General features: G+C 35.6%; 1 protein-coding gene across 1 annotated transcript in view; it reads right to left on the reverse strand.

The window, feature by feature from the left end:
* UBE2Q2 (ubiquitin conjugating enzyme E2 Q2) overlaps positions 1 to 13,715 on the reverse strand; it is an 86,659-nt gene that overhangs the window by 34,638 nt on the left and 38,306 nt on the right. The window contains exons 4-6 of the mRNA XM_058294586.2: positions 11,067 to 11,123; positions 6,718 to 6,858; positions 4,521 to 4,605 (exon numbers count right to left, since the gene is read on the reverse strand). Coding sequence (XP_058150569.1) covers positions 4,521 to 4,605; positions 6,718 to 6,858; positions 11,067 to 11,123 — 283 coding nt within the window. The remainder of the gene's footprint in view (positions 1 to 4,520; positions 4,606 to 6,717; positions 6,859 to 11,066; positions 11,124 to 13,715) is intronic.

The following is a 13,715-nucleotide window of genomic DNA, read 5'->3' on the forward strand; positions in this document are numbered from 1 at the left end:
TACTCCCATAAGACTGGTGGCTATCAAAAAAACAGAAGACTACATGTGTTGGAGAGGATGTAGAGGAATGGGAACCCTCATCCACTGCTTGTGGGAATGCAGAAGTATCTGCCATTCTGGAGGACAGTTTGGCAGTTTCTCAAAAAACTAGCTATAGATTTGCCACTGCAATATAGAATCCCACTGCTGGGTATATACCTAGAAGAACTGAAAAAAGGACACAGATATATGCACACCAATGTCCATAGCGGCATTATTCACAATTGCCAAAAGTAGGAATCAATCCAAATGTCCATCAACAGATAAATGGATAAACAAAATGTGGTATATACATAAAATGGAATACTACTTAACTGTAAGAAGGAATACAGTACAAACACATGGGATAATATGGATGAATCCTGAGGACCTTATGTTGAGTGAAGCAAGCCAGGCATTGAAGGACAAATACTACATAACCTCTCTGATATGAAAGAAGCAAACTAAGCTGTCTCAGAGAGCTAGAGACTGGATAATAGGCTTACAGGAAATTGGGGGGCATAGGAAGGTTGTGAGCTGATGCCTACATAGGTGAAATGATAACGTGGAGGTAACTATTTGTACAGGGAAGGGATAAGATGGGGGCATAGGGATACCTCTGGGTGGGGCTTTGCAGGCTTGAGCGGGGCTAGGGTTGGGAGGATAGGTCAGATGGCCCAAGGAATTGGAGGGAGGGCTGGGTGGAAGAGTTGAACATGCGAGATTGTTGGGTATGTGGTTGAAACTATAATGTTGAGAAAACTCTTTAGAAAATATTGTAAGGAAGGATTACCTGTTCAAGGTGCTTAAGGGGGGGCATCTGGCACAGAGGCAGGCTTCTAGGGAGTGTGTTTGTGCTCATCTTGTCAGAGTGTGTTATATCATTGGGTGGAGACCCATACAATGAATGGAAAGGTGTACCCACATGCAGGGGAGGCCTGATTTTCTGAAATAGAGGGAATTGTGTCTCTCGAGAGAATTGGGGGTTCCCAATGGGGAAGGACAGTCTAGTATGTCAAGCCCATAGCATTGTTGCAAGTATCTGTGAATCTGGTCCTTTAAGCAGTGAAGATTGTTTGTCACTGTGGGCCCTGAGGGGAGGGGGAGAGAGGAATAGAATAGATGGAAGCAGGGTAACTGGGGGGAAATGGAAGTGTTCCACAAGATCGTGCAATGATGGATATAGGACATGGTAAATTACACTAAAAATGTATAAAAGTCTATAGGCTAAAATGTAAACCATAATGTAAAACATAATGTAACTAAAAATTGAGAAAATCATACAGTCTAAAATATAATCCATAATGTAAACCAAAATGGTACCATGTTTGATAGCTATGTTTCAATATCTGTACATCAGCTATAGCAAATATAACATGAACATGTAAAAAGATCATTGCTGGGAAAGGGTTTGATGTTGGATATATGGGAGTCCCCCTATATTGTATATGTGACTTTACTGTGATCTAAAATTTTTTTGAAGAAAAAATTAAAACTAAGAAGAAAAAAAAAAGAAAGGACATAGATGCTGAGGAAGAAATGAAAGAAATTACCTTGCCACTGTACATACAGGGCAACACCTATTACAGTGATGAAAGGCAAAATGTCAAAAACAAAGTTTTATGGTATTTTTCATTTTTTAATACCCTAAATTATTTTTACTTGATTTTAATTTCTCAAAAGTAGTATGTATTCTATTTCCAATCTTTAAACCTATCACTACTATTTCATTTTCCTATTAATTGAATTTGGCAATATATTAGGCTTCATTGTTTAAGAAGTTTTGGACCACAGAGGGGTTCAACTACGGCAGGGGAGGAACACTGGTGTGGGGAGTTATTGATGGGTGACACATGGTTGGGAGAGAGTGCTCCAAGGCATGTATATAGGGTACATAAAAATGTTCAGATATATGGATATTTTCATAGTAGTTACAGTTACAAATGACAACTGAGGGAGTGCTGAGTTCCTTGCCAGGGGAGCTCTGTCACATTCCCCAATGGAACAGCAACAATCCCCCAAGTGCAAGAGCAAAGACCAGTGAAAAATGACACTCCAATGATGAGCCCTTGATACTGATGACCATGCTTATGAGCCTGTGTGTCTGAAATTTGAACTAGGTCTAGAGCTGCAGGGTGCCTACGAGTTACCTCCTGAAAGCCTCCATGTTGCTCAAATGTGGCCACTCTCTAAGCCAAACTCAGCATGTAAACACATTACCTTTACCCCTACCGTGGGACATGACTCCCAGGGATAAGCCTCCCTGGCACCAAGGGATTACTATCAATCACTAACTGGTGATACAATTAGAAAAAGACCTTGAATAAAAGGGGAAAATGGTAAAGACAAATGAGTATATATGGCTAAGAGTCTTCAAAAAAGAGTCAGGAGGTCATCAGAGGAGTCACGCTTATGCACACCTCACCAGGATCCCAGAGACAGCCAAAGTAGATACAACCCCAGGTAATGGTGCTCCTAAGGGCTACAGAGAGATGGGTTCTATGATCATGGCAGTTGGCTCTGGAGTTGAGTGCCTTGTCAGTGGACCCTACTTTGGAATTAGTGTTCCTGAGCATGATGGAGCTGGACTTAGATGTGAACTTTCTATACATGTCTCTTCTATCACTTTTACTGAACCTGTGGTTGGCACTGGGGTTGGTGTATACCCAGGAGACTTCAATCTCTGGACTGGCCATGTGCCAGCTGGGCCCTGAGCCTCAGCAGAGTTGCAGCTCCTACTCTCCAGTTTGTTAGACTTGCACAGGTCAGCTAATAGGGAGGTGAAGATGGTCAACCACCACGCCAGGGAACCAAGAGTGCCTACAACTCCGAACAGGAGTATCGCATCCATAAACCATGTGGGATCTAATTCCCCTCTCAATATAGAGGTGGAGTGGAAATCACCAACCCAGGGTCCACAGGATGGAGGAATAAAATATGGATTAGAGTGAACTTACTGGTATTCTACTATAGAACTATTGTGACTAGTAATGGAAGAAACTGTAGCATCAATCTGGAGAAAGTGGCCATGGTAATTGCTGAGGGCAGGGAGAGGGAAGAAGAGATGAGATGTGGGGGCATTTTTGGGACTTGGAGTTGTCCTAAATGATATTGCAGGGACAGATGCTGGATATTATATATCCTGCCATAACCCACTGAATGGACTGGGGGAGAGTGTAAACTACAATGTAAACTATAATCCATGCTGTGCAGCAGTGCTCCAAAATGTATTCACCAAATGCAATGAATGTGCCACAATGATAAAAGAGGTTGTTGATGTGGGAGGAGTGGGGGGAAAGGGGGCGGGGTATGTGGGAACTTCTTATATATTTTTTTTTTTCAGGTTAAACAGTGGTAATTTATTCACACACAATACGAGGCTGGGAAAAAGTCCAACTCAAGGTGTCATCAAGGTGATGGTTTCTTCCCAAAGACCAGCTGGCTGCTGATGATCCTAGGTCCTTGGCTCCCTGTCACATGGTAATGCACATGGGACCTCTCCTGGCCTCTCCATTTTCTTCCCAGTTCTGTTGAATTTCAGCTTCTAGCTGCTCCCTGTGGCATCCTCTCTTTCTGTCTGAATTTCACTCTGCTTATAAAGGACTCCAGTAATAGGATTAAGATCCGTCCTGATTGAGGTGGGGCACACCTTCTTAACAGAAGTAACCTCATCAAAAGGTCCTACTTACAATGGGCTCACACGCACAGGAACAGAGTACATTTAAGAACGTGTTTTTTGAGGGTACATAGAGCTTCACACCATCATACTGTCCCTGCTGGGGTCATGCATTTACTCTTTGAAAACGTGAGGGAGTGAGAGGATCTTTGTCCTCTACACCTTCTGCCAGAATTTTAGACTCAGGCCAGCTGTTCCCTTTAGGTTTTCCCATTTTGTCTCTTCTAGTTCTTGCATGTAAAAGCAAACAAACAAAATCCTTGACATGCTTCGTGCTCCTGGTGAGAAAGCAGTCTACCTACACCACCTCCTCTAATTCTCATAGGCCAAGTTATTATTCCAGTCTTAAATTTTTTAATGTAACATTTTTTCTGATCTATGTATCTTTTTTAAAAAAAGACACTTTAATAAAAATATAAAAATTAAGAAAAAAAATACCATAAACAACTCCACAGTAAGAGCTGATTATTTTTTTGTTTCCAAAAAAAAAGGAGGAAAAATCAACTTGGCAAAAGTTCTTTATACAATAAAATATATTAATCTTATCTACTTTCCAAAGCAGATACTACTTTTGGTTATCCCAAAAGATAACACTCATATGGGTTATAAAGAAGAATACAATCAAACGATGCTTCCATAAAAATAAAAAGGTAAACTCATCCTATTTTAACCCCTTACATCTTTTACTAGCTTGATTAAATTTGAGTTTCACATCCCTAAAATAAGGTTAATAAACATTTCCATTTCTGTCCGGTTAGATGACAAAAAATGAAGCTTAAGTTATATGAGAATAGAAAAGAGCATAAGGACAAGAGAGACAGCTTACCTGTTTTATAACTCTGTGATCTGTATATGTCCCTGAGCTCTTTCATAAGTCTATCTGAAGCTTGAACTGACCCAGACACTGCACCCTGAAACATAAAACTCACTGTTAACCAGGGTCTACTGAGTCAAGTAATTAAAGATTTAAGGTGTCTGAACCTGAAATAAAAGTTTGCAAATGAATGCAAAAACTGGTTAACACTCAAGATTTTTAGAAATCAGAAAAGTTACATTCAATTAAAGGAAGGATTATGAAGTTTCAACAGGAAAATAAAACTGGGGACAAGTCTATTTCTTATCATCTAAAAAACAAAAGGAAATCTAGTCAACAGGCCCACGCCACCAGAGAACTTACAACAGCCCAGAATTCAGTATTCAATATGGGTCTGTTCCAAACCCCATCAATTTTTTTAAAGTGTTAGAAGACCCTCACCATAAATACTAAAAGTATTACAAGCAAGAATGTTATACTAAATACCTGAAGATCTAGCTTACTTTGTTAAGAATTTGAGAAACATGTTTGCCCACATACAACTGGTTTCAGGTGTTGGGAACTCTCAAGATAAAAAGATGCCAATATACTCTAAGGCTGAAAATGAATGCTTTGTCATAAGACAAAAACATAAGAATGCTTTTTGATTAAAAAAAAAAAAACTCTGCACTTAGTAAAATTAAAAATTTTAAAGGCTACATTATATTTTAAAGAAAAACAATCAGGTTTACAAAGATATTGCTTCCTAGCTATGTGACCTTGGACACATGAATCAGTTTGAACCTGTTTCCACATCTGTAGAATAGGAAGAGAACCTATTTCAAACAGTGGCTAAGAAGATTAAATGAGAAGGCATATATGAGGTAATAATAATAATAAGATATTTTACATAGTATCTGGCATATGAAAATGTTCAATAATTTATCATTGTTTTGACTATAACTCATATCAACAAAGTATAATCAATTGTAAGATACAGAAAGTATAATAAAGTATCATTAACTCATATACTACAAATTTATTTTGCTTTTATAATCAAAATATGGGTTGTGCTAAATTTCTTTACTGTAAAAAATAAATAAGATTTGACAATTAAATTAAAATAGTAAATAAAAATTGAAAAGTAAACAATATTTACAACATTTGGCATCTACTTGTATAACAACTAATACCCTACATTTGAGAACCTGTGCCCGAGACAAAAAAACTAGTCCTCAGATTTCATGGGGATGACAAACTAGTTCATAAATAGCTCCAGTATAAGGCAGGAAGTGGTAAGTGTTGCAAGAAAGCAGCCTGACCATCATTTGGTATTAAGTCTGGGTTAAGTTAAATAAGTTAAATCAAGTGCATTGGGGGGAAAATACAACAAATGTAAGATATTGGTTAAAGTTAGTAGTAATATTTTGACAATGCTCTTTCATAGTTTGGAATGAATGTTTCAAATAGTGCAAGGTGTTGGTGGTGGGGTGATATATGGGAGCCCTGTATGATAATATACATGGGTACATGTTTGTTTTGTAAGTTCACAAATTTTAATATACACTTGTTTTTGTTCATGTACGAATGATATACTTCAATTAAAAAATTTTAATGGAAAAAATTGTATACATTATTCTCATTTATTCTTCATAGCAGTCATCCAAAAAATATGTATTGTCCACATTTTAGAGTTAAGGAAACTGATACCAACACAGGTGATTTGTTACCAAACCCAGTGTTCATTTCACTCCCCATAGCTGCCTAAAATAAAAGTGATGTTAAGTCAAAAGAGAAGAAAAATACTACAGAAATTCAAGAGAAAAATTACTTTTGGTTTGGTTAGAGCAGAAGAGATCAGAGGGCAGCTCCTGGTAGGACAAAGAATTTGAATTGTACTTTGTAGGAGAAACTAAATTAGAATACACATGTCACACAAGGGAGGTAAGGAGAGAAAAGAGCTTAAACAGGTAAGAAATTGGTATATACAGGGAACAGAAGGTGGTTCCAGGATGTGAAAAGCAGATAAAGAAGGCAGAAAGTTATCAATAGATGAGAAGGATAAACTAGGGCAATAAAACATATGGCTGAAGCCACAACCAAGGCAGGATTGGAGGAAAAGGGCAGCTGAGATTGGTATTTTAATGAATTGCCCCATTTTTATATTATTTCCTATAATTACTTTATCTTAACCATGTAAGTCCAGTTCTAGATATTTAAATATACTTACATTTAGATGGTCTTGCCTTTGAGTCTTCCTAATTTTCTCTAATATTGCCAAATTTTCTTTCTCAATTCCTTCATCCTCTGACTTTTTTCCACTAATAGGCTCTTCTTCCTTCATTTCATAGTGATCCAAGTCTTCTATATCCTACAAAACGATGAAAAATACTACCTTATTTAAGTTCTTTTTCTTTAGTAGTGTCTTAGTTTTCCAGGGCTGCTGTAACAAATATTACGTACTAGTTGGCTTAAACAATAAGAATTTATTGTCTTACAGTTTTGGAGGCTAGAAGTACAATTTCAGGGTATCAACACGCCATGCATTCTCCAAAGTCTGTAATGTTCTGGTGGTGGCTTGCTATCCATCAGTCTGCCTTTGTCACATGATGAAGTGTCCTTTGGTCTCCTTTTGCAGTTTCTACTTCTCCTCCTCAGTTGTCAGTCTCTCTCTAGAGTTTCTCTCCTTAAAAGGACTCTAGCCATAATGAATTAAGGCCCACCCTTCAATTTGGCCTCATCTAAATAGGATCTTTGACGATCCCATTTAACAAATGAGTTTGCACCAACGGGACTGGGATTAGGACTTGAACATATTTTATAGGGGACATGATTCAATACAACAAGGAGTTTCTTATATTTTTCTTTTTATTAACTGTGGTAACATATATTAACACAAAATTTTCCATTTTATCTGAATGTCTACACTTCAGTGGCATTAAGTTACATTCACAATGTGGTGCTTCCATCACCATCATCCATTACCCAAAGTTTTTTATCACCCCAAACAGAAATTCTTTACCCATTAAGCAATCACTTCCCATTTCTCTCTCTCCCTGGTTCCTGGTATCCTCTAATCTACTTTATGTCTCTATGAATTAGTCTAAAAATTTCCTATAAGTACAATCATAAAATATTTGTCCCTTTGCATCTGGCTTATTTCATGCAACATGATATCTTCAAGATTCATCCATGTTGTAGCATATATCAGAATTTCATTTCTTGCCCTCCTCCCCTTGGAACCTATCTTTTTATGGCTGAAAAATTTATGTTGTACATGGGGACAATATGTTGTTTATCCAGTCATCTGCTGATGGACACTTGGATTGCTCTACCTTTTAGCTACAGTGAATAATGCTGCTATGGACATTGGTTAACAATATCTGTTTGAGTCCCCTGATTTCAATTCTTTTGGGTATATATCTAAAAGTAAAATTGGCAGATATATGGGAATTCTATTTAACCTTCTGAGGAACCACCAAACTATTTTGCACAGCAGCAGCAACTGCACCTTTTTACACTCCCAACAATACACAAGGGGTCCCATTTCTCTGCATCCTCGTCAACACTTGTTATTTTCCATTTTTTTAGTAATTGCCATCTTACCGGATGTGAAGTGTTATCTTACATGGTTTTGATTTGCATTTCCCTGATGACTAATGATGTTCTGCTTCTTTCTGTGTCTTACTGGCCATTTTATTATCTTATTTGGAGAAATGGCTATTCAAATCCATTGCCCATTTTTTTAATTGGATTGTTTTTTTATTGTTTTTGAGTTACAGGAGTTTTTATATATACTCAATATTAAGCCCTTATCAGATCTATGGTTCCCAAGGATTTTCACCCATTCCTTAGGTTGTCTTTTCCGTTTCTTGATAATGTCCAAAAGTTGTTTTGTTTTTTTTTTTGATGAAGACCAATTTATTTTTTCTGTTGTTGCTCATGCTTAGAATTTAAATTATTTTGATTCAACAGGAAACAGGAAAGAGAAAACATATATGTTTAACAGAGAAGGGTAAAAAGCTTCCATATCCAGTTCAAAAAGAGTTCTTTCCTTTTATTTCTTATATTTTGTTTAAAAGCTAGAATCTAAGTAAAACATATTTAATAGACTTACAAAGTCATAATTATTATTAAATAAATCATCTTTTAAATCTCAATATTATTAAGAGGAACTTTTGAAACAATTTCATAGCTGGTATTAAGAGCTTTAACTGTTCATATGTTGTTCCAGTAATGTGACTTCTAGAAATCTAGTCTACAAATCTAGTCGAAAATGTGGACACAGATTTAGACATAAAAAGGTTCATTTCAACCCTAAAATCACAAAAACTAACGAAATCTGCCTGTTCAAAAACAGCAGATCAGTTAAGTGGAATACTAAAAAGCCATAAGAATGTCAACCCAACAAAACCATTTCTTCTGCATCATAAGACTTTGAAAGGAAAAACATAAATGTAAAGTTGAACACAGTAGAATCCCAAGTATGCCAAAATAAGCAGAGAAAAAGAAAGACTAGAATGAAATATAGTGAAATGGTAATGGTTGTTAACTCTGGAGGCATTGTTTCAGTGCTTTCCCTTATTTTCCAAAATTTATATAGTGAGATGCTACTGATTTTTATAATTAGGGAAAAAATTAGAGAAAGAATTTCTCTAATTTTCCCCTCAACCAACACCCTTAATCAGCACATCATTCTGCTTCCTCTTTTCCCATATCATCTGCTCTTAAACATACACATGAATCTATGCAGAATTTTTAAAATCCTAGCCCTTTTCAATTATCTTCTCTTTATTTCAATTGCCAAAATATCTGAAAGAAGAGTTTATATTTACTATCTCCAATTAATAATTCTCTGATTTCTAATACCAGGTTAAGGACCAACTTTTAACCAGACTCAATGAATTTGGGGGTGGGGGGGCGGGTTATTTCTTCAACCCCTATTATATCCAATTCCTTTATGCCTATGTCCCGTACCTCATGGAGCCCCCTGCCCAGGCAGGCTACTTCCAGTCCTAATCTTCCATCCTACATTCACTTTCTTCAGAGTTCATATAAATGTCCTTAGCCTTTATCTCCTCCTCCTTCACCTTCAACCTCAGCCACATTTATTCCCATCTATAGAATTTCTCCACATGAGTATTAATCAACACATCCCAAACAGAATTCATCATTGCCATCTCCCTAAAATAATATTCTCAGCACAGTACTCTCTGTTTAAAGGCTTCCAACTAACAATTACACCAAATACAGACATGTTTGGCTCTAATACAAGACTTTTAACCATTTGCCTTTTCTAGCCAACTCTGCGTTCCATGAATTCAACACACCAAGCCTCTCCTGAAAGGGCAGCAATCCAATGTACCCAAATGCCCTATGCTCAAGGTTGTTCTGGGCCTTTTCTACTACATATTTTTAGTAGCTTAGAATATTTTCTTTTCATACATCCAAATTTGATACCTCCAAAGTCCAGCTTCCTACTTTTCTAGATGCCCCTAAATGTTGCTGACCCTTGTTTATAATCTTGTGAGATAAACAGAGAATAAGATACATAAACTCTTTGAGGACAAGTATAATATCTACTTCCATAGCACACTAGACCCATGAAAAATGTTGAATGTTTTCATGCAGAGATTACTCCATCTAAGTTAAACTATTTGAAAGCATTAAAAAAAAAAAAATCTGACCCCCAAATATCATTCTAATTAGGCTTTTTTTTAGGAGGTACTAGGGATTGACCAGGACCTCATACATGCTAGGCAGGCGCTCAACCACTGAACTATATCCACTCCACCAAATTAGACAATTTTAAGAATTATTTTACTCCCAGAAAAAAACGAATACCACAACCACTTCCTTAATCATGAGGCATTCTGAAAAGTATATTGCAGATTCTTAAAAATCCCAAATCAAGAAAATAAAAAATCAATCTGAATTAATTCTAAAGATCCAAACCAGAAAAAAAAAAGTTTTGAAACCAAAACTATGCTTCATATACTTTTTATCCTGTCAACGTAGACATACATCTTTGTTCTGAAGTCTGAATTAATTGCAAAGCTTCAGAGTCCAAAAATCTATAAAATTCTATCAATGACTGACAACTAACTGGTCTAAGCTCAATGCCTTGGAATCTACCCTACTTGAATTCTTAGATGAATTTTCAACAAAAGATAGTTTCATGATTTCTGGTGAATAGTCTCATTTCAGGGAATATTTCAATTCTCAAATTCTCCTTTTATTCAAACATAATATTTATAGTAGTTCCTCTTTCTAGAAACAATCAAATACAGATCAAGTGTTGGTTATTATTAAATATAAATATATTTTAATGCTAAAAAAAGGTTAAGAGCTCTTAGTGTCCAGGCAATCAGATCTATGACCTCTGGATAAGCAGTTTGCCCAAAGGCATACCATTAACTGTAGGTAAAACCAGATTTTAGAAATGGTATTTAATTCCAAGTACCATTTGCTTCTCATTACTTGAACGTAACAATGATTTATCAAAGGAGATTAGAGAATTAACTATATGCTCAAAAATGAAGATGTCCATAAAATGTTATTCTTACATAAAATACCTACTTCAGCCATCTCTTCTTCCTCCTCCTCTTCAGAAGTTACTTCTTCTGTTGTCCCATTCTGAAATGGAAAAAGAATTTGCCAGAGCTAGAGAAAAATATGCAAATGGTGACTGCATTAGAAGACTGGTGCTACAGTGTTAGGGACAGACTCAGTCATCTGTCACTGCAGTCCCACTAAGAAATGGAGAGCTTATGAAAAAGTATTTATTGCTAAATCCAGCTTTGATTTGACAAATAATATTTATCAGCTTTCTAAAAAGAAACAATTTTGAACAATTCAACTTAATAGGTATCTTAGTAATAAACAGGGTAATCACTCGATTATAAAGCGAAACTGAAATTATGTTTAAAAACTAATTTAAAATAAGAAAACAAGTTTATACATAAGAGCAGTGGCTTCTTTACTTTAATATAAATATTCCAAACCAGATATTAGTTAAAATAGCTACCTTTTTGTTGGTGGTGGAGTGATATATGATGATAATGAATTTTTGTTTTATAAGTTCACAACTTTTACTACACACTTATTGTTTATGTATGTCCATGTATGAATGATATACTCCAATAAAAAAAATTTTTAATGAAAAAAAAATAGCTTCCTTTTTAACTTTGAAAAGCCTGAATCCATCCATAAATTCAACTGTCTTATATTATAACATGTTGTAAAGGAACAGACATTTGTAAAATTCTTTACAAAACTAAAATTACAAAATGACCACTACTTCACTAAAAAAACAGTTTTTATTTTTAAACGTGTTACCACAGAATATTTCTTACAAGACAGAATTTACCACTCACTCACAAATGAACCTATGAGATTTTAAGAGGGATGCTATATCTAGTCTTGGTAGATTTCAAAGAAGTCAAGTTTCCTGGGTCACGGCATAGATGCAGTATAGCAATGCCTCTTTAACCAAAAAAGTATGGTTAGGCTAGGACCAAAAATACCTTAAAAGGCCAAGAATTCACGATCCACATATCAAATCAGATCAAAAACAATCTCAGCAGTATCTAGACAACTGTTCTTAGGTACTTTGATGGCAGTAATATGAAGACAACCATTATCTCAGAGGATGTGACTGTTCTGGATTAGTGAGCTAGGGAATTCAGTATGGAAACAGACACCCACACAGAATAAATTTATATTTGTTTTAAACTTGCATTTCTTCAGATATTATTCATCTCCTAGAAACTGAATGAGAAAATGAAGCAAGCAGTAGCTCTCAAAAGAGTGATTCACTCTTTCTTCATTTCTCTAATCTATATATTCCAAAACAATATTTTGGTAGGTATCTAAAAAACAAACTAAGCATAAAAGTCACAAAAAGTGTAGGTACATAATGACTGAAAGAACACTTTTGAAATGTTATTTTCAAAGGCCACCTCAGAGATTAGTCTGTTGCCTTGGAGAAAATAACAACCCAATCCAGATAATACAGGGGGCCACTGGAGAAGTTAGTAGGATAGCTTTTCTGTAAGAATCACAGGCTCAATGGACAAGGGGATGGGGAACTAAAACTGAAGGGAACTGTGAGAAAGAATGCTGGAGCAATGTCCCACCCTTTGCTATATTTGTTCCAACTACAGATGGTAAAAATCATGTGTATGCTTTGATGGGCTCTTAGTATTGGTATGAGGACCAGAGAGAAGAGATTTTTTTTTTAAGGTATCTCAGTGAAGTAATAAAATCTCCTAACAGATTCCTTCTCTTCATTTATTCAGTACCCAGCTTGCCAGCCAACCATACTCTAATAACAAAAATGAAGGGCGTTCATTACCACCAGAACTGCTTACAGGACAGGCAAAAGGGAGTCCTCCATTTTGAAAGCAAAGGACACTAAAGAGTATCTTGATTAAATAAGAAAAAAAGATCTCTGGTCCAAGTAACAATATGGGTAAATACATATTTAAGTATAATTTCATTTTTCATTTGTAATACTCTCTTATACTTCTTATAAGGCTAAAAATTCAAATGCATATAAATAAGCATAACTCTTTGTTACTGCCACACAATGCATAGATATAATTGTGACATAACAAAAAAGGGAGGGATGGAAGATACATACTGTGTAGGTACCTACTGAAGTCAAGTTGGAGTCAACACAAACTAAATTGTTAAAGATTTAGTATACTAAATGAAATCTTCGTGGTAATCATAGAAAAAATATCTAAAAAATTTACACAAAATGAAAGGATAAGTGATTCAAAATGACTCATTATAAAACAGCATCTAAAGTAATCAAAAGGAAGGCAGTAATGAAGTAAAGGAGGAACAAAAAAAAAAGGCATAAGTTATACAAATAGCAATGAGCAAAACGGTAAAAGCAAATTCTGCCTTATCAGTAACTTCACTAAACGAAAATTGATTAAACTCACCAAAGAAAAGGCAGAGTGAATAAAGAAACACATCCCAACTATATGCTGTTTACAAGAGATTCATCTTAGATCCATAGATAAAAATAGGGTGAAAGTGAAAGGATAAAACACAATTGTTTTCACATACACAGGTATCATTCCCTAGTACAAACCATATGTCAGGGCAAAAGAGAAGTCTAAATAAATTTTAAAATATTAAAATCATAAAAAATAACCTCTCAGACTAAAGTGGAATGAAGCTAGAAATAAATTACAGAAGGAAAATGATAAAATT

This window comes from Dasypus novemcinctus, chromosome 3, assembly GCF_030445035.2.
Source record: "Dasypus novemcinctus isolate mDasNov1 chromosome 3, mDasNov1.1.hap2, whole genome shotgun sequence".
Taxonomy (NCBI): Eukaryota; Metazoa; Chordata; class Mammalia; order Cingulata; family Dasypodidae; genus Dasypus; species Dasypus novemcinctus.